Source organism: Kryptolebias marmoratus, linkage group LG20 (assembly GCF_001649575.2).
Source record: "Kryptolebias marmoratus isolate JLee-2015 linkage group LG20, ASM164957v2, whole genome shotgun sequence".
Taxonomy (NCBI): Eukaryota; Metazoa; Chordata; class Actinopteri; order Cyprinodontiformes; family Rivulidae; genus Kryptolebias; species Kryptolebias marmoratus.
Genome location: NC_051449.1, coordinates 1,712,242 through 1,736,079, shown reverse-complemented (window position 1 = coordinate 1,736,079; position 23,838 = coordinate 1,712,242). Strand labels below are relative to the sequence as shown.

General features: G+C 39.7%; 2 protein-coding genes across 3 annotated transcripts in view; one reads left to right on the top strand and one right to left on the bottom strand.

Annotated features, from left to right (window-relative positions):
* esyt2a (extended synaptotagmin-like protein 2a) overlaps positions 1–15,774 on the top strand; it is a 38,168-nt gene extending 22,394 nt beyond the window's left edge. The window contains exons 9-24 of one of the 2 annotated variants that reach the window (XM_017429560.3): positions 1,346–1,466; positions 2,325–2,501; positions 3,908–3,990; positions 4,130–4,178; positions 5,139–5,228; positions 5,313–5,408; positions 8,387–8,449; positions 10,389–10,463; positions 10,574–10,660; positions 10,741–10,890; positions 10,979–11,427; positions 11,559–11,657; positions 11,737–11,868; positions 11,954–12,059; positions 12,296–12,345; positions 12,784–15,774. In XM_017429560.3, coding sequence (XP_017285049.1) covers positions 1,346–1,466; positions 2,325–2,501; positions 3,908–3,990; positions 4,130–4,178; positions 5,139–5,228; positions 5,313–5,408; positions 8,387–8,449; positions 10,389–10,463; positions 10,574–10,660; positions 10,741–10,890; positions 10,979–11,427; positions 11,559–11,657; positions 11,737–11,868; positions 11,954–12,059; positions 12,296–12,345; positions 12,784–12,829 — 1,873 coding nt within the window. In that variant the 3' untranslated portion in view covers positions 12,830–15,774. The remainder of the gene's footprint in view (positions 1–1,345; positions 1,467–2,324; positions 2,502–3,907; positions 3,991–4,129; positions 4,179–5,138; positions 5,229–5,312; positions 5,409–8,386; positions 8,450–10,388; positions 10,464–10,573; positions 10,661–10,740; positions 10,891–10,978; positions 11,428–11,558; positions 11,658–11,736; positions 11,869–11,953; positions 12,060–12,295; positions 12,346–12,783) is intronic. The other variant, XM_017429561.3, reaches the window with a different exon arrangement.
* Positions 15,775–16,431: 657 nt separating this feature from the next.
* LOC108243831 (properdin) lies at positions 16,432–23,390 on the bottom strand. Its single transcript, XM_017429515.3, has 11 exons — positions 23,190–23,390; positions 22,199–22,337; positions 21,862–22,019; positions 21,608–21,775; positions 20,144–20,353; positions 19,890–20,057; positions 19,613–19,804; positions 18,200–18,373; positions 17,633–17,833; positions 17,423–17,534; positions 16,432–17,301 (listed from the first exon to the last, which is right to left on the bottom strand). The coding sequence occupies exons 1-11, from the start codon at positions 23,251–23,253 to the stop codon at positions 17,169–17,171; spliced, it is 1,719 nt and encodes a 572-aa protein (XP_017285004.1). The 5' UTR covers positions 23,254–23,390; the 3' UTR covers positions 16,432–17,168.
* Between the last annotated feature and the right edge of the window lie 448 nt (positions 23,391–23,838).

Below are 23,838 nucleotides of genomic sequence, written 5' to 3'. Positions count from 1 at the left end.
GTGTGTGTTTGTGCTTTCATTAACTACAGACCTGGACTTGCCCCACCCTCCTGTGTGTGTGTGTGTGTGTGTGTGTGAGGGCACTCATATTTCCTTTGTGACGATTTGCATTTTGCCTCGAAACAGCACAAAAAGCCAAAGCCAGCCTCAGAAGCAGACGGTCTCAGCTCCTTTTATAGGCATTTCAGCAGGAAATCTCTGTGGGAAACTGTGGCTGAAACCACCGTTTAACTCTCATCTGGACTTAGTTATCCTCTCAATCAGCTCAGTTATAACCAGTCGGCATTTTAAAGTAATATCAGTGCTTTAAACTTGGGGTAAAACTGACCTTGAATCAACTTCTGCAGAAGAATTTACCAAAAAACTGAATTTATTCTTATGCAATACTCTGCTGCCATCTAGAGGACGAAAGGTGGAATATGTCTTTATCTTTAATCAGAGATTTTTTTATTAAAAAAGAAAATCATCACGCCTAAAATCTTCAAAACAAACAAATTAAGACGTTTCTTCTGTTTCCATGCAATCACAGAGAAATTGTTTTATCTAATAGAGAAGTTAGAACTTTTATTTTATGAAACTGTCTGATGACTAAACTTAGATTCAGACATTTTTTTTTAGCCCACAAAGAGGAAAATTTATTTTACATTTTTAGTAACACACAACTATGATAATAAACTATAAAAAATAACAATAAATGATAAAAAGTACATTACTTTGAGAGATGATGTTAGATTGTAAACAACCAAACTTGAATTAAAACAGTAAGAAATGTTAATTAAAAATCCAAAACAATAGAAGCATAAACTAATAGTTAAAGTGAATAATTTCACATGAAAGAAAGGAGCATGTGTTGTTTAGTTTAGTCTTTTTTTGTCCTTTTTTCCTGATAGAAGAATAATTTTCCTAAAAAGATGAGTTCAGCTTTACTGGGCGACACGGATCATTTTGCATGGAGACTTTTTGCTTCATACAGAAAAACTGAAATGAAAGGAGGTTAAAGAAAAGGTTAAAAGTGACTCGATAATTAAAAACGCATTCAAAGACACACATCACGTCAAACTGAGCGCTCTGTTTCCTGTGTGACCATCAGCAGGGATTTAGTGTTTGAACACAACAAGCTGGAGCTGTTTCCTCTCTGGATGAGTGAGGATTTGTTTTTCAGCCCATTAGTCAGCAGAAGAGTCTTAATTTACCTTCACAGCTTGTTTTTAACACCTGAACATTCAATGACAGACAGCTGGGATTTTACGTATTTAATAGATTTTTTTTTCTGACCTCTCTTTTTCCGTTTGTTCTCTCGTTACCCGTCCACCCTGCCTGTCCCGCCTCTGTCCTCCCGTCTCAGTGGACTGTGCGACAGCGTCCTCCAGGACATCATCTGCAGCTACTTGGTGCTGCCGAACAAAATCAACATCCCTCTGGTGGGAGAGGCTGACCTGGCCCGACTGCGCTTCCCCATCCCCAAGGTATCACACAGAGAGACTTTACTGGTGCTTTTAGTCAGGTCTCTGGTGAAAATCTGCTCATTTACACTCTTAATATCGCCTTTCTACCACCTGAAGAACATCTCTAGAATTAAAGGACTAGAGGAAATGATGCACGCGTTCATCTTTACTGCAGCAGTGTCTTCACAGGTCTGCCAAAAAAATCAATCAGACAGAAAAATAGAGCCCATCCCCCCGGTTTTAAAGTCCCTACAATGGCTCCCTGTAGCTCAGAGAATAGACTTTAAAATACTTCTATTAGTTTATAAATCACTGAACGGATTAAAGACTTATTATCGTCGTATCAACCCTCCAGAACACTCAGGTCTTCTGGTTCTGGTCTACTTTGTGTCCCCAGAACCAGAACCAAACATGGAGAAGCAGCTGTCAGTTTCTCTTCACCATCAATCTGGAACAAACCTGCCTTTGATTAGTAGTCTGCAAACAAATTCAGATGAAAAGCTGCTCTGAACAAAATATGGACCATCTCCTTATGATTATCAAGTGTATCTGCTCGATGATTTTTATGATTTTTTTTTTATTTTTGGATGATTGTAATGATGTTTTTTGACTGATGTTTTTATGATGTAAAGCACTCTGAATGCCTTGCTGCTAAAATCTGCTATACAAATACATTTTTACTTACTTTACTTACTTAGATGTTTGTATCTTAGTAAAAGTTGACATTTTGACATTTCTTGTTAGTGATCGTCGTAGTCAGGTTTGTGAACAGACTTCATGTGAAAGCTGTAAAATCCTGAAAACACAAAAATGATCTATAATTTTAGTTTCTTTTGGAAACTTTTCATCCACATACCTGTCCCTCTTCTGTCTCCTCAGGCTGTCCTAAGAGTCCACTTCCTGGAGGCTCAGGACCTGGTGAGTAAGGACAAGCTCATGGGAGGGCTGATCAAAGGCAAGTCGGACCCGTACGGAGTCATCAAAGTCGGGACGGACATTTACCAGAGCAAAGTCATCCACGAGAACCTAAACCCAAAGTGGAACGAGGTCTACGAGGTGAGCGGCACGTGGAGAAACCACCAACAGGATCCTGGAGTCAGGAAATAATCAGATAGATTTAAGACGGAGAACGTGGAAACGTCACATGACATTCTGTATGAATCAGGATAAATGCTGCTGTTTGTATCACAACTAGAGCTTTGGGATTTTACAAAGAAAAAATGTCCAGTTCACTAAATCATATTCAATCCCTCCAGGATTTCGTGGACATTTTTTGTGATTGTTGCAGCTAAAATGCCTGATTTCACGGGGCATTTTCCTAAAAGTTGTGATGAAAAGTTGCAATTTTTTTTTTTTTTACTAAAATCAATAAAAACCCATAACTTTTAACATATAAACCAAAAAAACTTCCTAGTTTTGTAAGATAATCACCAACAAACATTGACTTTTTCAAAAGGTGCTTTATTTGAGAACTTTGATAGCTTCTAAACTGACATTCATGAGCATTTCTGGATTGTCCCTGGTCTGCAGCTCTCCTCACATGTTTTGCAGACACAAAGTGTTTGTCGATGCGTTTATGTTCCATGANGTGGGCAAATGTGAAGCATTAGCGCACATTTTGGCTTCGGTCGCTGCTCCTGCACGCTCCCGGCATTCTGATGTTAACAGGAAGTGACGTCACGTGTCTTCTTCCTGAGTTATTTGGGGTTATTTTGTATTCCACGCTACACAAACCCATAAAGAAGACACTAGACCGCAGAAACGGTGGCGAATCACTTTAGAAACAATAAATATTGGGTTAAAGTTGCGGCGTTTTGGGCAAAGTTGCAAAAAGTTGTGATTTTGCAGGGTTTGCTTGGTTTTGCGTTAATAGTTGCGATCGCAACATCGCGAAATCCTGGAGGGTCTGATTATTGAAGTACTCCAGATAAGTACTCCTAAATTATTTGCTCTGAATCTCGAGTTCTGATCTAAACTTTGTTTTTATCACCGGCAGACAAAAAGCAAAAATTGAGTGAAAATGTTTACAGATCTTAGAGACTAAACTACAACTTTACCAACAAGGAAAAATATCTAACAACTGATTGTTCCTTTCTTACGAAGAAAACTTGATGAAATACGAAAACTTGAGCTTTTATACTTTAGATATTTAAAGGACCAGAATAAGATGAGATGATTTCTTTTTTAATGTTTGGTTTCTAAAATACATCAAAGCCCACCCACAAGGCTTTTTCCCCATTTTTATAAATGCTGTGAAAGAAAGGTTGTGCGAATAAATGAAAGTCTGAAGGTCAAAGAACATTTTTGCTTTTCTGCTGGGGATGCTGTTAGCTGTGAGAGTTTGTGAGCTTGTTAAATTCGTCTGGAATCGGATGAAACGACGTTGGTTTTGTTTCACAGCTGCAGAGCATCAATTGTTGCGTCTGCAGACGGCTTCATTCATGTCTATTTGTTGTTTCCAGGTTAAAATTTATGAAAACTCAGCACAGAGCTTGGAGATTGAGCTGTTTGATGAAGACACAGATAAAGATGACTTCCTGGGAAGGTAAGCAGAACTCAGGAGGAAAAATCATCAGCACTCCTTTTCATTTTAACTTGTAAAACATACATGATTTAAGTTTAAAACTTGTTTTGTTTAATGTGTGTAAACCTTTATTTGTATTTATAATGTTTTTGTGTTTCAGTGTCAACGTCGACTTGAAGGAGCTCCAGAAAGAGCTGACGGTGGACGAGGTGATGCTCACATGTTGCCTGGACAGTTTTCTGATATTTTGCTCCTGGATTTAAATCTGGGTTTTCCGCCGTACATCAATGTTTAAGGCTTTACTTTCCCACAGGATATTATCTGCATTAGGATTTGAAGTAGATATTAAGTCAAGTCTGGTACTCCTGCTACGACATTAACCCCTTCTGTCTCTAATTATTGTAGTCAGGCTACAACAATTAGTTAAGGACCCTAACTTATATTTTAAAGAGCTGCTGTAACTTTAGATTTATGAGACGAGCAGATCAGGATCTGTGACGGCAGACAGAGACCTTTCAGCTTCCTGCTGGACCAATCAGGGGGGAAAAGCTGGCTGCTGTTGTCATAACAACCAGAAACGGTTGTTTTAGTCGATTCCAGATACATCCTTTAATCAAAGTCCAACTAATTATTGTTTCATTCTAAAATTCGTCTTTTTAAATACATTATTCAAGTCATTTTTGTTGCATTTCCAAGATGGTTTCTGCAGTTATGACTTCCTTTGGTTTTAGTTTTGTTCTTTAAGTAATGTAAATTAGATTTTCAGTATTTAACCAGTTAATTTAAATTATGTAAGTTTGTTTTATTATAATGGCAAGACATCAAGATAGTTTTCATTACATGTAGAAAACAACAACACCTTTAAAGTAATAAATATCTATATTTATTTAATTTTTTGAAATGCATGATGAACTTTACAAACATTTGTTGAGAACTTCCACAAATTATAAGACGTAATTAATAAAAAAGCTCAGTTTTCTTTCTGTAGAAACTTGAATAACTGGAGTAAATTCAGATAAATCCTGGTTTTATTTGTCAAAGAGTTCTTCTGTTTTCATCTGTCAATCTGAGATGTGTGTTTTTGAGGTGAATAATTATAATTAAACGTATTTCTGTCAGTGGTTTGTGTTTTTGAGGTGAATAATTATAATTAAACGTATTTCTGTCAGTGGTTTGTGTTGGACGACGTGGCCTCGGGGAAGCTGCATCTCAAGCTGGAGTGGTTCTCTCTGCTGTCCAAGCCTCAGAAACTGGATAAGGTACCACAGCACAAAACCCAGGAACATCTTGAAAAAAACAAAAATAAAAGTAGAGCTTGAAGCTTTTCTGTTGCTGCCTCGCAGGCGCTGGAAGTCATCAAGGCCAACCGCGGTCACGCCAACGATGGCCTCTCGTCTTCGGTGCTCGTCGTCTTCCTGGATTCAGCCAAAAACCTGCCGGTGAGTCAGCTCCAGCTTCACAGCAGACACATTCTTCTCATCTCAGCTTTGTTTTTTTTAAAAGCAGCTTGTTTGTCTGGAGATAACAGATTTATTAACTAACAGCAGGAACGGCCGTCTGTAAAAACCAGTCTGATGAACCGTTTTTTTATCAAAAACTGAGGATTGTTCCTTTTTATTTGTATTAGGAGGAATCTTGTAGTGGTTGAGCTTTAGCCCTCACCTTCCTCTTCTCAGCCTCCTGTTTTCCTTTCTGCTTTCTCTTTCCTCCCCGTCTGAAGAGCGTCTTTGAGGGGAACTTGGGCTCTGGCTTTTTAAAGGAGAGGCGTGAAGGCGGCCTCGTGTTTTGTGAGAACACGTCTTCTCTCTATAGGACCTTATTTGTGAGTCTGTTGGCTGTTTTCTGCATCTTAGACTAGTCGGAGAATGCAGAAGAGTGATTACCTTTGCTTTGTTCATTTTTTAATTTTTATTTAGGTTTTTAACTAATTGCTTGATCAGCATGAGTCCCTACTGGTGCATGGGTTTAATTCCCAGTAATATTATTATTTGTTGGTAAAGTTTTCGTTTGACTCATGATCTCAAATACAAAAAGCATCCTTCCTCCTCCAAACCTTTCTCCAATTATTTAATCCTGAATAAATATTGATCAGACAGAATTAATCTGCACATTATATATGATATGAGTTTGAGCTGATTGATCTTCTTCACATCGTAGCAAGTTTCTGTATTTATGGCTCATTTTTTCTGAAGGAAAAACAACATTTTCCTGTTAAAAGTCAACAGAAGATATACTTTGTCTGTTTTGTTCATGCTGTTATAAAAGCATGAAATATGTTTTTGCTTTAAATTTATAAAAAACCCTCATGCATAACCTTAAACCAAATAAAATTTATCATTCAAGCTACTTGAACTTGCAGCAGTTTACATTATTCTGGGTTAAAATGGTCTACTTTAGGTGATGTTTCTTGGATTAAAATAATAATAATATACCAAAACTTACTAAACAATGACAGATGCATATTTAGTTTTAGATTTAAGTCACTTCTATTGCTCCATCTTACATTTTTTAAATAAAAACATGAATAAATACAAATAAAATGTTTTTTTTTAGTAATTTTGACTTGAAACGTCAAAGATGAGGAATTAAAAAACTGAAGATCTAAAGAGAAAGAAAGATTTATCTCATGACTGTATTTGTTTTATTTAATATTCTGGTAATTTAAAATATAATTATAGCTGGTATGGATAGTAAAAATACATAATTTCCCAAATATTCCTTTTTTTATAAATTTAATCTTTTTTCTTAAAACTGTTTTATGAGCCACTTATTTCAAAAAGTACTCCTTATATTTTAATTTATCAAGACTTATTGAACTTCTTAAGCTTTAAGGTATATTTAACAGCTGAAAAACAGATAAATGATTTTATTTCTGGAGGAAGGAATGCATTTTGATTCAGGTGAGATCTTTGGAGCAGGGAGGGTGAATTCTTTGTAGATTGCTTCTCTCCATCCTTCCTGTTTTTTACCATATGCTGTAAAAGATGGACACAAGTTCAGCGTTTCTGTCTTTCGTAGGCTTCAGGAAAGCGAGGCTGTGGCTTCTCGTTGGTCATTCGAGCTTTTTTCTGATTTAAGGCGCCTCTGAATGGCTTCATTTCCAACCTGGAGCTTCTGTCCATCTTTCTTTGACAGGATATGGTTTAAGCTCATTGTGTGTCCAGGTTTTCCCCGTCCTCCTTCTGAATGTCCACAGTTTGAAATGTGCAGAGATGGATATTGTCCTGTGTTAATGAGCCTCTGAGGCCATGAAGATGAATGTAGTGTCCCAAACATGAACGCTACATTGTTACATCTCAACAAGTGTTGGAATATTTAAGACAACTCCAGAGAAGTTTCCTGAAATGTTCCTTTTCCTTTTTCTTTTCTCTTCATTCTACAGTTTAAAAGTCTCATTATTAACAAAAGCTGACGTAGTTTGACAACTAAAACTGATGAAGGTGATGGCTACACATTAAATTTGTGAATTCCTTAAAAAAAAAGCTCTGAAACGACGACGCCTTTCTCTCTATGATGTAAACAGTCAAAAGAGTTTGTTTATATGACTGATTCCAGAGGATTTATTCCAGCTGTTTTCCATTTAAAAACACAAAACTTAACTGCTTCTTTTCATCAGACGTCCATCTGTCTTTGTCCTTTGTTTGAATTATTCTGACACTCATCTTGTTCTGTGGTAATTTAACAAGAGTTCAACAAGAGATGTTTTCTGGCTGAGAAATTAATGACAAATACTGTTAAAAATCAGAAAGAAATGGCTTTTTTTTTTTTGTTTTAGATCAGTGGTTCTCAAACTTAAACCTCTTAAAAAAAGTTCCAACCAGTCTTTTTAAAACTTCTACACATCCACAACACAGTTTAAAAACAAAATATCAAAAGTAACTGTATGCAAACAGTATATTTGATCATTTTTAAGGTACCACAAACAATTACAGTAAATCCACCGGCTCGGTCCGTCTGCAGGCGACTTCATGTTAGAATAAACCTCTGAATCCAAACTAAATCTGTCGTTTTGTGTCTGTGTAAATGTGTAGATCTGCAGAAGCCTTGAGCTGTTAGCCAAACTTGTAAAATCTTCTACGTACCACTAGGGGGCGCTCCAGTCCCACCGTTTGAGAACCATGGTTCTAGATGACAAATCAAAATGTCTTCAGATTAATAAATTGGTTTTAAATCTGATTTTTCTATACTTCTCAGCCTGAATCTGGTGTTTGTTTGAGCTCTCATTTCATCGGGGAGTGACATTAACCATGTGATCATCCATGTTGTCTCTGTGTCTCTCCTGTGGTTCATCCTGGTCCTTTGGTGGTGCTGGTGTGTTGTCGTCCTTCCTGCATGCTCTTCTCTTTCCCAAATAACCCCCTGGTGTGTCTGTTTGTGTGTTGCTCTCTCCTGCCTTGTCACTGGGGGGAAATCAAAGCGCAATCCGTTAGAGTTCAACCAAGCAGGGCTGAAGAAGGCCTCGGTCAATAAGGCCATCAAGGTAACAGCACGGCAACAACGTACACCCATACAGCCCAGACACCGAGAGGGAGGGCACAGAAAACACTCAAACATATACAATCCTGGTCCTCAGGGCCACCATCCTGCATGTTTTCCTTGTTCCTCTGCTCCAACACACCTGATCTGAATCAATGGGTGATTAACAGGCTTCTGCAGAACAAGAACAGGTGATTTAACCTCTGAATCAGGTGTGTTGGAGCAGAGGAACAAGGAAAACCTGCAGGATGGTGGCCCTGAGGACCAGGATCGGAGACCCCTGGTCTACACGAACACTCGGCTCACAACATGACCCGGAGAATGTGGACACTAACCTGTGCACCGGCTTTTAAAACCAAGAAATCTACTTTCGTTTACACAGAAAAATATTAATATGTACATTTTTTCACAGTTCCTTTTTGGTAAATCAGTAAAATAACTTTTGATTGCTTTGTGGAACTGGTGTTAACATTTAGAAACAATTATAAGTGTAAATGTTTTTAAACTACTAACTAAGAGAATGGCTAAAAGTTTGAATAAAGCATTCTCATGCCTCCTTAAAGTAGTTCATGTACGTTTATTAAAACTAGGATAGAATATCTGTATAAGTGTAACCTATAACCAGGGTGGTAATACTTACAAATGAAGGGTCCAAAGGGGTTAAAGTCTTCTGAGTTGGAAATTTATAGAAAGAAATGTGTTTAGAGCCATGTTTTTGTAAAACTAGATTAGAATCAAATGACCGTTTCTGATAATAGAAGGCACCAAGTTATAAAAGTCACTATTTATGTTTTTACAGGGTTCTTTTTTACACTCTTGGAAAATAAGCTTTCAGAGTAAAACCTCAAACGAGTCCCACTAAAGGAATCCTGAGTACTTCCAGTGGTACTTGTATCATAGTTTGAGAACTACGAGGTTAGAACACACCACTTCATCATCTACCCCAATGGATTTGTTTGTGGTGTTAAACCAAAGTGAGAAAACTCCAAAAGTAAATATCCAAGAACAGACTAAACCTACTTACTTTATCTTTCAGAACTATGCGATTTTTAGCAAACAGCTGCTAGATATCTCCAAATTCTCCACACCTTCAGAGGTTTCTGACCGTCCAACAAAAACCCCAGGAAGAGTTTCCAGGTTTCCCCAAACTAGTTAAACAGCAGAGTTTTAGTTGCAGGAAGAAGCAGTTTGTTGTCACAGGGACTGTGTGCACATCCTCTCGGTCGTAGAGTTCAAGCTGCAGTTCAGCACCGGTTTGCTTTCTGTTTACGCACTCTGGTTCCTGAAACTGTTACTTTTTTAAGTGCAAAACATCCTAAATACTCAAAAGTCCCAACACCATTTAGAAAAAAAGTTGCATCAGCTGTTTAAAAGAAACCAGAAGCTGATGGTGCTTTAGGAACGTTTATACATTTGGAAACAGTACAGCACAATTATGTGTCTTTCAGAGAGAAATAAAAGCCACAGAAACGGAAAACTGTTTGGATAATTTCAGAATCCAATCAGCTCCAAGCATTAATCATGTTGGCTGACTAAAAACTGCCTCTAACAAAGTGTCATATATAACATCTGTTTACACTCACATCTGTTGATTGAGTTTCCTTCTTTTAAATAAATCTGGTGTTTTTCTGCACTTTCTGGGTCATGGGACTTTTAACTGTTGTACTTTTTTCCCCCAAAAGTTTTTGTCCTGAGTAGTTGCTATGAAGGCTGAGAGGTGACACCTAATGAGCCCTGAATGTATCATGTAGCATCATTTCCAACTTCTTGAATCAACTTGGAGCTATATTTTTAACCATAACTAGACTTTAAACTATTTTTTACATCATTATATTTCAGTTGATGCAAGAAAACACTTTTCCTGATGTCTTTTTGAGTAATATGCAACCAGTCAAGCTGTTCATTGTTATCTTTAGTTTGTAAAAGCTGTTGTTTTCTTGCAGTCCGGTAAAAAAGTGACCAGTGAACCCAGTCCGTTTGTCCAGTTCAGAGTGGGACACCAGTCCTTCGAGAGCAAGGTCAGATCAGTTTTGCCTTCTGGTTGGTTTTTACAGTCAGGACACATGAAATCCTGAAACATCTTTGGGCGTTTAGTTTTCCATCTTTTCATTTTTCGTTTTGTTTTCAGATCAAATATAAAACCAATGAACCGGTTTGGGAGGAAGCCTTCACCTTCCTCATCCACAACCCCAAAATCCAAGAGCTGGATATCGAGGTGAGAGATCCTTCATCCTCTGAATTTACCTGCTGTAGTGTTTTTACGATCCTCTTGGTTTTCAACCCTGCATCTTTCAGGTGAAGGATCATAAACACGAGTGTTCGTTGGGGACGATAAAGCTGCCTCTGAGTAGCCTGCTGGAGGCAGAAGATATGACTCTGAGTCAGCGCTTCCCCATCAAAAACTCTGGACCAAGCTGCAGTCTCAAGATGAAGATAGCTCTGCGGGTAAAACAACAAATGTTTAGTTCGGTCTCGCAACTAAAAGACCTCTGATAGGGATTTTATTTTCACTCTACCTTTTGTCTGATTTCAGGTCTTGTGTCTGGAAAAAGACGCATCCTTGGCCTCAAACTCCCCGTCCTCCGTGCAGGTCCGTAAGACCAGCTCTGGCAACCCAGTCCCACGACCTTCTGTTTCCTCAGAAGGCTCCTCCAGACCTCCCTCCACCACCCCCCAGATCTCCCGTACCCCCTCTGCCTCAGTTCAGGACATGCTCAGCCGGCAGAGGGACGCCGAGGACGCCAACAGGTCTCCAGGAAGTGCAGCCCTGGGGCAGCGGGGCGGAGGAAAAGACGCCCCAGCAGCAGGAGGAGGAGGAGGTCAGAACTTGGCAGAGACCGGGAGGAGCGCGTCCAACCTGAACATCTCAGGATCTCAGCTGTACCTGGCTGGAGGCAAGGAGCCGACACCCAGCATCGCTTCGGATATCTCCAACCCCTTTGCTGCTCAGGAGCTGCAGCAGAGAATCCAGCAGCTGCAGAAGTATGTCAGCGTTGTGCAGCAGGGAATTTTATCGTTTTACGACACCTTGTTTTCTGTGACTGAGCTCTAAAGAGCGCAGCATTTACCTTGTTGCCTGTTTGATGAAGCCCTGGTTCTGTTCCTTTGTGCAGCGGATCCGGTCCCAGTTACTTCCCGCTGGGGGAGATCCAGCTGACTCTCAGGCACAGCTCGCAGAGGAGCAAACTCATCGTGGTCGTTCACTCCTGCAGGTACGGAGCGGTCCAAAACCAGCAGAGTCAGCTGTTTTGGCCCAAATCAGATCTCCGCTTTCACTGATTTACTCCACAGAAACCTGATTGCCTTCACCGATCATGGCTCCGATCCTTACGTCCGTCTCTACCTGCTTCCTGACAAACGGAGGTCAGGCAGGAGGAAAACTCACACCATGAAGAAAAAACTCAACCCAGTTTACGAGCAGACGTGAGTCGAAACCCTCCATCTTTATTTTACAAACTGTGTTCCAGCTGGTGGTTCCTGAGTGTCGAGTGTTTTTCTCTCTGCTCAGGTTTGAGTTCAGCGTTTCTGTCATGGATCTTCAGAGACGGACTCTGGATGTGGCCGTAAAGAACGGCGGAGGCCTGCTGTCCAAACACAAAGGCCTCCTAGGAAAGGTGCTCAAAGGGATTTTACTCTTTGGACTGTAACCACTGTAGCATACTTTCAGCTATTTTAACCATTTCTATTTATCAAAGTTTGGTCAGGTCATTTTAAACTCTTCAAATCCTTGAAAAACTTCAACTACTTCAGCAAACTCACCTCATCTTTAGTTTTTAGCTACTGTTTTGCTACTTTTAAGCTTAAAATGAAGTTGAATTATCTTAAAAGAAATCTGTTTCTTTCTCCTCAGGTTCTGGTGGATTTGACCCACGAAGAAATCTCCAAAGGTTTCACTTCATGGTCAGTTGTTTCTCACCTGATAAAAAGCCTTAATGTTGATTAAATTCCTGTTTGGTCACCAAAAACTGCTCTGACCGTCATCTGCTACCGGGATGTTTGCAGCAACCCGTGTTTCATCAGAAGCCAAACAAACCTCTAAGATTCTTGTTTTGACAAACAGAAAGACAGACTAAAAACTAAGCCTCATGCAAACAGTCACTGTGTACATTTAGATTGTTAACATGTATATTTTAAGTTGTCCGCAGTGATTTATTAGGATTTATGACCAAATAAAAACACTCTGAGCTCAGATAAAATGGAAGCTAATGAGAGTTTAGATGTGGACTTCTTTTTTGCAGATCATAGCACCTTAGTTTTGATCGAGAGAGAGAAGTAGAGCATTATGACTGACAGGTAAGAATAATGAAAAGAAACTAACCGAAGCTCCTGGTCCTGCAGGTATGAGCTGAGTGAAGATGGGCTGCCAAAGCTGCTCCAAGTATAAGAAGTCTTCATCACCGTCTTCATCTGTATAATCATCATATCGCCACTATTCCACTTAAGTCCATTCCTGCCCCGTTCCCTGTAACTATAAGAACTTATCACTCATGTAATCCCATCAGCCTCGAGGCAAAGCTTTAAGAAGTGAGTGACCAACTAAAGGATCGTATCATCATGGAGACATTTATCACCTTATTTATAGGAGAACCTATAATTGTCTTTTTTTTCTGCTGCAACAGTTTTCAAAGTTTGTAAATAATGTAAAATGATGCTGGACAGATGAGTTTGTATTCCAGAGAGGTGTGGTGTCTTAACGGCCAAAGGACTGTAATTTAATTTGATTTATCTGGGTTTTTTTTTAATTCTGTTTTCTGTTTTATGAAAATCATTCTTGACCCTTTTTGAAGCGGAGCGGAGGGACCGTCGCACCAAAGAGACAAGAAGTATTTTATTATTTTGGTGACGCGTGCTGGCTTTACGCCTCAGAACCGAAGGGTTCGAACCGTAAAGACAGATAAGATGCTGAACGTCACAGAGTTTGTTAGTTTGATGAAGGTGTTAGTTTCCAGCTGTAAAAAGGGACGCGCCTAACAACAACAAACTGAATGTGGCTTTTGCACATTAACGTTTTAAAATCTGTCAACAATCATGAGTATTCCGTGTGAACATTACATCCAGAAAAAATAAATTATTTTTAATGAAAAGAAAACAAAAATGCTGCGTTAAATTTTTAAATCTTATAGGTAATTTATTTCAAATGAACCCAAAGTTTAGCTTAAGCACTGCACACAAAGGGTTAGTTTACTTGAAACACAAAATAAACTTGATTTGTCACGTCTGGAGGTTTTAAAAATCCAAGATTATCACAAGTCTTGCTCTAATTTATAAGAATATATTCTTCCAAGAGATAATGTGGCACATAAATCAGATAAAATCCTTATTTTTATGCAAATTAAGAAGCTTTGAAAATGCTCGGTGAGGCTTTTCTTTCCGTGAGATAGATTTTTAAAAGCTAAACTTTTCCCAGTTTTTAGTTTTTACTTCAGGCTAACCTACCTGGGTTTTAATTTCACAGACAAGAAGAAAAGTATTCAGTTTTCTTGCTCAGTTTTTCATGCAGCCGATCCCACATTGTGTAAATCTGTCATTAAGTTTATTATTAAAAATAATCTGTTTTAGTCACCTTCACATTTTTAGATGTTTTTATGCCTTTAAATGACTTGGATGTGACTTTACAGTTTCACATCACTCAGTATTTGAGTTGGAATTAGTTTTTTCTTCTTTTCTGCTGCTGGTTGCAGTAATGTTAAGCTTATAATCTTTGTTATTTGACGAGTCAAGGCACGCAATGAGCCCGGAGTTTATGAGCACAGACACACACGTTCATCTAAGTGTCCTGACTGAAAGGAGCAAAACTGCAGCAGAGTCTCTCGTTGAGATGAAACAGGAGCGCAAACTCAACATGTTGCAGAAAATAAGTTTGAATGAACCGGTGTTTGTGTTACCTTTCTCAGAAGGTGTCTCACTATGCAGGTTTATTCATAAATAAGTACTTTTCTGTCAGTCGCTGCAGTTTTAAGGTGGAGGTGTTCATCCATGCTGTAGATCGTTCTGCTGTTAAATAAAATAACACTACGTAAAAAGATGAATAAAGGTAAAGATTTGCTTTCTTCACATTGAAACTCGTCACTCCGGCGCCCTCTAAGGGCAGTTTGAGAACGATGAGAGAGTCATGTAGCAGTGACAGATTATTTATGTTGCACATCCAGTTTTATCAGTATAACCATGGATTTGTTTCTGCTGATGTTCTGACTTTATCCTGAGTCGCTGAGTTAAAGCTGTTAGGTTAAAGTTTAGATTGGTTTGTCAAACAGTTTAGATGAACTTCTTCATTCTTCACAGTCCAACATTTTAAACCAGAAGTCGACCAAATCAGAAGCAACTGGACCTCTGCTCGGGTTGGTTTAACCCAGAGACTTTTAGTGCGCAGTTGTTGGCAGATAACTTTAAATTAGCCTGGATAAAATCCAGTTTTTCCTCATAAAGCTTTTAAATTTATTTTTGAAGGTAATTTAATGAATTAGTGAAAAAAACTGGCCTGACATTTCAGTTAAACGACCCGTTCAGGCACTCTGAGACTTCACTGTCATCTACATCTTTGACATGAAGCTTCTCAGATGTTTTAATAAAGTCATGAGAATTTTTAGAGATTTGAATAAAGCTTTAATCCCATGTAGTGGCTTTAAAAACTTTGAAAATGTCTTAGATTTTCCTCTCAAACTCAACCTGACTTTCATTGATTTATCTTCTCGTTAACTTTCCTGCTTTTATTCCTATTTGCTCACTCGTCTGTTTAGAACATTTAGTCTTAATTTAAATGTGATATTTGAGAAAGTCTCAAGCTTTCTTTGTGTGTGTGTGTGTGTGTGTGTGTATTCATGTTAAACACTGCTTTTATGCTACAGGATTCATATCAGAAATAAGAACACGAGGCATGTTGGAGGTCATGGTATGAAACTACTTTAAAAAGCAGCAATTTTATGTTGATGACAGAATTTAGGTTGACTTTTGACCTTCTAAACACAACTTGTAAACCTTTGCTGTGTTGTGTTTATGTTCAGCATCAAGAAAGTATTTTAAAAATGTATAAAATCTGCATTTGTCATATTTTTTCTTTTTGACTTCCGGGAACCTTCCTCTTTTTTTGTTTTCTCCCGTTTTGTTTCGTTCCTCTCCAAACAGACTGCGCCTGAGGTTAAATGTGTTCACTTAAAGCAGTTATTTTTCTTCATCAATTGAAACATTATTTCATCTTGTGCCTTAACAAATCACATGACTTAGTGATATGCTGTATATAAAACGTGCTGGAGAAGAAGAGCTGCTTCTGAATGTCTTTTTAAACTGAATAAAGAGCTTTAGCTGATCACTGCAGCATGAAGCTGTGCAGCACTTTGGTTTTTGTCATTTTTAAGGTGTTTTATTTAAAAAATCAAGTATAATTCCTGATTCTGTTGGAGGAGCCTGACCACAGCCTGCTTACATTTGGGTTTTTGTTGTAACCATAATGAACACGATGAAGCAAAATACAGAGTTAGAGTCGATGCTACAACTTGTGCTTTTCTTATTATTTGGAGGCTTCTACCCTAAAAAGTATAGGTTTATTATGAAAGACTAGGCTTTTTTATTCTTCCTTTCAGAAATTTGAGCTTTTCCCCCACTAACTTAAATGGATATTGAATCAACCAGTCTTTTTAGCATGGACTGAAACAAATTATTGGACAAAAATTGAGGAAGAGTCATGCAGTTTTACATTTCTACAGATTAGAATGGGATCAAACTTTACATCAGTTTCACGAAACGTGTTAGCCTCTCTGAATGGTGGCACTACAGTTAATGTGTTGGAGTCTAAGGCCGAGGTGTTGAATGAATTTTATATACCAAACACACTAAAGCCTGGACATGGTTCCACCTTCTGCAGAATAAAGGACTGATTTGCGTGCAGTCCTTCAAACAAACAAATTTAAAGGTTTGCAAAAACAGGAGAGGCCAACAAGAGCTAATTACAACTCAAAGATGATCATGAAGCATGAAAAAGAAAATAAAACATTCCTGACAATTTATTTATTTTACTTTTAATCCCACCTTCAGATATGATTTATTACTGTAGCAGAGCAAAGATACATAAAAGACCAAAGCAGCTGGAAGAAGCCCTCAGGTTCGATTGTTCTTCCTGAATTTGCCTCCAAGTGGCAGCAGAACGCTGACGGCTGGAGACGACAACACACATGAATTACACACAACCGCGCCAACGAGACCCAAACTAGACAAATCAGGGACGGATTTCATTTCTATTGTGGAAAAGAAAAGCAGTAACTTGCTAATTTTTTATTATTTCATGCAAATTCGTTTGAGCACGGCTAGTATTAAAGAGTGAATGGAGTGAAGGTAAGTGGTGGAGAGTAGGACTAGTTTTTGAAATATATTGATGAGGTAGTGATGCTGGTCTTTGCCTGGATGGAGCATATTTCCTCTTTATTTGAAGTTTTTATTTTTGGTTACTCTAAGTTGATATTTGAAGCTTGTGGTGGTCTGATTTCTGCTTTTTGTTGTTATTCACGATGGCTTGTCTGGGTCTCAGTTGTGTCTAAACCTTTTTTATTCTGCACCAATCAAAATTTAAAGGCATACTGGGTGGTGGCACATACAAAGCTGAACCTGTTGAACTGAAGTAGAGCATAAAAAAAAGTTTTAATGAAAAGCAACACAAACTTCTGAATTTTTTTTAGCAGAAACTGGCCCAGTGTAAAGCAACAGTTTGGTGGAAGATGTCAGCTTTGTTGAAGTCATTCGGTGCAGGGAGGAATGTTACGGCAGTCTTGAAACTCATGTTTATTCAGTCCATCAGGTATCGGACCACAGTCGGGCTTTGGGGTTCCAGAGAAGGCTGCTTCCTCATGTTGACGACCGATAGTTTTTCTGAAAAAGAGAACAATTTTCATCAAACAGTGGCATCTGTTTTATCACAAGTAAAACATATAAGTTCTAATCAAGGTTTCTTTTTTGTTGCCTCTGTCAGGATTTAGGTGTGTAAACAAACCTGTAATTGCTGTAATCAGGTTTACAGGTTAAAAACCTCACACGTCTAGAATCTTCTCCACAGGACGGGTTACAATAGTTCCATGCCCCCCAACCGTCCCAGGTGCCTTTCACTGGAAGACAAAAAGCACGCGATCGCTCAGTAAAGCTTTCTGGATGTAATCTGTTTCAGGCTGCCTTGAAGGGAGGGTATATAACTAGCGTCACCCACATGTGCGACAGTTGTGAACATCGTAGCAGACCCGGGAGTCCAACTGATTGTCTCCTTGGCAGAAGGAGCCATTATGAGCTCGATGAAGACACGAGCGCTCCCGAGACTGTTTGCCGCCTGTCGTCTTGCACCGGATGTCCTTATTACCAAATGGGTAGGTACATTTACTCCACTGGGTCCACTCTGACCACACACCATTCACTGTAAACACACAGAATTAGGACTCATAATATAATCTTTATTTTAACAGTCATTATTGATTTAAAAATGTATTGTTGAAAATGAATCTGCTAGACCAGGGGTGTCCAATCCTGGTCCTCAGGGCAGCTATCCTGCAGGTTTTCCTTGTTTCTCTGCTCCAACACACCTGATTCAGAGGTTAAATCACCTCTTCATGTTCTGCAGAAGCCTGTTAATCACCCATTGATTCAAACCAGGTGTGTTGGAGCAGAGAAACAAGTAAAACCTGCAGGATGGTGGCCCTCCAGGACCAGGATTGGAAACCACTACACCTGTTTGATTGCTTAAAGACTAATCAGAGAGCTGAAACTCAGGAGCCTCGTGTACCTGGACAGTGAACGTTGGTTGAGCAGATGGCAGTTTTTCTTTCTTCTCCAGGACATGGATGGCCACCGTGTTCAGGAGAAGGGTTGTCACATCTTCTGACTGACACCTGGAGGCCGACTCCACAGGTAACAGGACAGGAAGTGTAGGGCAACCAAGAACCCCAGTTGCCATTCACTGATAAAGAAACACATTTATATTTATAGTATGAACATGTAAGAGTCTTTAATGTATTTATGTGAAGATGTTGGACATTTTAGAGTTATAAACATATCTGTGTGGTCTCTTGGGAATTGGTACCTCTATATAAACAACTAGGAGCCTCTAATAGCTTTATGTGGACTATTGGAAGTTGTACAGTAAGTGTCTCTAAACGGGCACCTGGGAGTTTTTAGAATCCTTATGTGAACAGCTGGGAATCGGTAATGTCTGTTTGTGGACAGTTGGAAATTTGTTATTGTTTCAAAACAGACCACTGGGAGTCATTATCCTTCCTAGGAGGACACTTGGGAATCGCTACCTGCTTTAAGGGAATGCCTAGAAGTTTGAAATGTCTCTGTGCAAGCTCTTGGGAGGAGTTATTATCTCTGTACGTAAACTTGGGGGAATTTTAATATTTCCGTGCGTACAATTAGGATTAGTTACTGTCTATATAAAGTGCATTCAGAGGCAGTTTATGACGCAGTCTTTACCCTTCGGAAGATGAAGTTTGTCACAGATTCTGTTTGTGGACAGAATCTCAGGGTGTAGTTGTCGAAAGGAGGGTGTCTGGTTGGGAAACCTCAGGGTTTCATCTCTGCTTCTTATAGATGATGTCATGACCCTCAGCAAACTGCTGAAAGATAGTCAGCTCCTCCGAGTCTGAGCTTCTCAAACAATAACAGCAGAATCCTCCCTCCTGGTTACGATGAGGCTCTTCCTCTAACTGAGGAGGTAAAGTTTTTTTGGGGAGTTTTGTTAATGAGTGACGGCAGAATCAAGAAAAAGATGAATAGATGGATTGGATGGATGGGGTCTGCAGTAATGAGGGCATTACTCTGGTCTGTTGTAGTATAGAAGGAGAGGTTTTGGTTTCTGTGTACACCTACAATTTATTATAACTTATAGGCAGACACTTGGATGTTTAAATTGGAAATCACAAACCTAACCACGTAAACGTGGGAGTTTTAACGTCTCTGTACGGATAGTTGGGATAAGTTATTGCCTCCTTGTGGACACTGAAGTGTTTTTGTCTCTTTGTGGGCATTTGAACATCAGTGTTGTCTCTATGTGGACAACTGAAGGTCATTTGAGCACTTCAAGTATTATTATTATTATTATTAGCTCTGTGTCAACGAGAGGGAACACTACTTCTGTTTACGGTTGAGTGAAAGGGGACAAAGGTGGACAGACAGACAGACAGACAGACAGGTGTACCTGGGCAGTGAGGCAGGAAGTCACAGTTAACCCTTTGGGTGTCTTCACCTTCACAAGCCTGGCCACGTGGGTTTGGTGAGGGGGCGGGGTTAGAGCATGAGCGGTGGCGGGTTCTAAAGGAAGGTTGGTTCTGTGGAACACAGGAAGATGAACACTCGCCCCAGTTTGACCAACCAGTCCAGAACCCGTGAACTGATGGAGAAGCAGAAAGAAATTTGCATCACGTGTGTGTTTGTGTCATTGTTGTGTGTCAGTGTACGTGTGTTTTGTGGCTCACCGGGGCAGGGGCTCTCACACACAGTGCTCATAGTGCTCATCCCCTCACACATTTTGCCACCATATTTAGGGGCGGGGCTGTTGCAGTTCCTTAATGACAGCTGCAGCCCCTTCCCACATGTGACAGAGCATGGCCCAGGGGCAGACCACGCCCCCCAGCTGCCATCCACTGCAGAAAAACAACAACAACCAAAGCTGACTGATGAATCCTGAACTGTTTACCACACTGGGTTATCAGCAGAGGTGTCCTCTCACCTGGACAGTTGGGCAACTCGCTGCAGCTCTGCCTCTGGCTGAAGTCTCCTGGGCAACTGTTGCCCTGTGGGTTGGTGTCCGCAGAGGGGGCGGGGTTAGTGCAGGAACGCTGTCGCTCCCTGGAGAACATGTTTGCGCTTCCTTGCTGGTCATTGATACATGAACCGGAACACGGTGACCAAACACCCCAACTGGACCAACTCCCGTGGACTGAGACACGTAAAGGCACAGAGACATAAATGAAGAAAGACACGTGGACTTTGAGACAAATTGGGTCAAGGTTAGTTCAAAGTTCATAATAATAATACTATCGTTTGGACAGGAGTCCAAGGTGGAAAAACAACATGGGATAAAAGCAGCATGGCTCCTGCAGCTGCAGGTTTGATGTGTGATTGGAGAAAAAGATGTTTCTCTCTACAAGGATCCTTACAACACACTAACAAATCGTTTAAACCAATGAGTTTTAAATCAGCCAAGAATTTCAGCTTCCTGTTATTATTTGTCCAGTGCTCCTACTTTGGAATAAATCACAAAAGGAATGACAGCATTTAACTCTCAGGTATCTGGTAACATTCAAAGGTGAGATTTGTTGACAGAATTACATTCTGGTTGTGGACTGAAAGGTTTGAACAGTTGAAGTTGTGTCCAAGCAGACTTCTTTTATTAGAAAAAAATCTATCACAGAGCCCGCCGTGCAGCTCATAGTAAGCCTATACTATTTGAGCTGTTGTGAAATAGTTTTAGGCCACACTTTACTTTTAGGGGGTCAGATTTTCCCACTTATGTAGCTTTTTCTCCTACAGTTGACATGATGACATGCTAACATCTTACCCCACATCTACAACGTAGACCAACAGAAAAATGTGTGTTTTGGAATAGAAATGGAATCGAAATGGGAGACGGTAAATTGCACACCTAATGTAAAGTTTGCTTAGTTCTTTATTGTAAAACTAACAGTAGATACAAAGTATTTGCTGCAACTTCAACTGCTGTGATACTTTTGCTCTTCTTTTTATTTTGGAAATTTGTCAAAACAGAGTCCAGATTTTTTTGCTGAATCTGTTCGTACAGTCGATTGCACAAAACTCTTCCCTGTTTTACTTCTGTTTTTTTTTTTTTTCAAGGAGCTCATATAATCTGTTATTCTGTCTTTTTGGCACTTGGTTATTGAAACCTAATTCTGAAACATTAATAAAGATGTATCTTTTGCTCCCTTTTGTTAAACTGCCTCAGAGGCTGGTATATATGCATGACATGAAAAATCACAGCAGCACAGTCACTTTCAGATCCATTTGAGCCTGCAGGCCACACTGTGCTGACCTGAGACCTGCAGCTGCAGACAGGCAGATTTTGCTAAGATCTATTAATGTAGATGATTTGCGCAAGTGAACCTGATAAAAAGCTAATCTAAAACTTTCTGTTTTGCAAACAACTGGACCTAAAACTCTTGGGAACACACCTTACCTGGACACTTGTTGGGAGCCTCACAGGCCTCCATCTCCTCTGAGGAACCCGTGCATCTCGACTGACACGCAGGAGGACTGGAGCAGACTCTCACCCTCTTCCTGACTCCTTGTCCTCCGCAGCTGATCGAGCAGGGAGTCCAGGGGAGCCACGAGCCCCAGCCTGTGTCTGTGCACAAACCCAGCAGGATGACTGTCACATGTTACTGTGTCCCTGCAGAGTGTGTCTCTATGAGTGTCAGTGAGTGTATGTACCACTGCAGCAGGTGCCGTTACACGGTTCGACGTGTAGTTTGTCTTGATCCTTCTCACATTCACCAATGCCGAAACACTTCCTGCTTCTCTGCCTCACTCCGTCACCACACAGAATGTTACAGAAGGACCAGGAGGACCAGGGAGACCAGGTAGGTAAACTGAAAGCACACGAAGAAGCATGTGCACGATGGAAATACATGTTAGGAAAACATTTCATTACATTTTCTGTTTGAGAACCAGGCAGTTACAGCGTAAGAACAGGTTTTATCTACGTTTGCATGTGTGTTTTGCTGTTGGATGTGTGTGTGTGTGTGTGTGTGTATGTGGGAGCACTGACCCACAGGACTGACACGTTCCATCTTCTGTCTCATAACCGTAGTTTGGGTTCTGACAGCAGTCGTCTTGGTCCACCTCACCAATCTCTGCTTCACACTCACCTGAGTTCAGATTGAAGACACCAAAACACCTCACACACTCTGCACACACACACACACACACACACACACACTATAAAGTCACATATGCAAATAGAAGAAAACAGAAAGACCAGATTTTTATGAGAATTTTTCTGTTTTTTGCTCCTGACTTTGGGACAGGCCTTCAAAGATCTGTTTTTGGAGGGTTAAAAGTTGTAAATGAGTCTCTGAGAGGTAGAAACTCTAACACGGAGTGTGTAAGTCTGCATGAAAGGGATGTCCAGGATTTCGACACAGGAAAAGTTTCCTCACGTTTCCAACAAAAAGTTACGCAATTTGCAGTCAAAAGTCCAAACAAGCAAACCTGTTTCTTCTTCTCTGGTTTGGAATCAGCTAAGTTGAGCTTTTTTTTATTTTTATTTGAGAACCAACAGCAAAGAGAAAAAAACAAGTTTTTCTGTATTTTCTTTATGCAAAATCCATAACAATAATTTTTTGTGTAAGTAAAAAGAGAAAAGTCAGGATCAGGATCCAGTTGATGAAGATTTATTCTGCTGGACTGTATCAGTTATCTCTGAAACTTTAATAAGGGGGATTTAACAGTTTATATTATAACTATAACTAAAAAATGTACATATGTAGGTTCAATGCAGTAAAAATTTGTTTGAGTGCAGATTTCACCACCATATTTGGATTACAGATATGATAAAGGTTTAACAGAATTTGAAAACATCTGTAGGTCAGAACTTTGAGCAAATAAAACTAATTAAAGTGATCATCATTACTGTGGATCAAAAAGAAGATGCATATCTATTTTAGAGGTTATAAAATGAATCATAGATCGATCAGAGTATATTTCTCTCAGTATGTGATTTAACACACACACGTATGTATCAGGAGGTGTGGACTGACCTGAGCGCTCCACAGAAACCAGCAGGGGAAACAAAAACAGCAGAAACCTCAGAGTCTCCTTCATCCTGCAGCTGTGGTGCAGAACTGAAACGTCACTTTCTCTTTTTCCTGCTTTAAACTGGTTCCAGCTCAGTTCCTCCCTACGATGTCCCCCCCTCACCGAATGAGTCACTTCTGAGCATGAAGGGAGTAAACCACTGGGACCACAGACCTGCTGCTGGTTTGTTTTTGGGAGTAAATGCAGAACTTCCTGTAAGTTCATCAACCTGAAAACAAACAACCTTCATGTGAAGCAACATTTCTCTGAAAAAAGATCAATTTCAGTTTCTGTTTTCGAGGAAACTCCAGGATTTTGACCGTTGTGAAAGTTTGTCCATTTTTCTGCAGAAACTTTATTCATATTTTTAGGCAAACCGCAAGTTAAGCAAACTTCTCGTTTCATTCCTTCAGATGTGCTGAGCTTTGCTGTTATCTGACAGCTTATAGCAGAAGTAGAAACTGAGCTGGATGTGTTTGACCCGTTAGTTCACTTTTCTCCTGAATCACAGCTCAATTTAGAGAGCCGGAATATGAGACTGGTCCTGTCAAAAACTGGTCCTGTTAGGGACTGGTCCTGTCTGAAACTGGTCCTGTCAGAGACTGGTCCTGT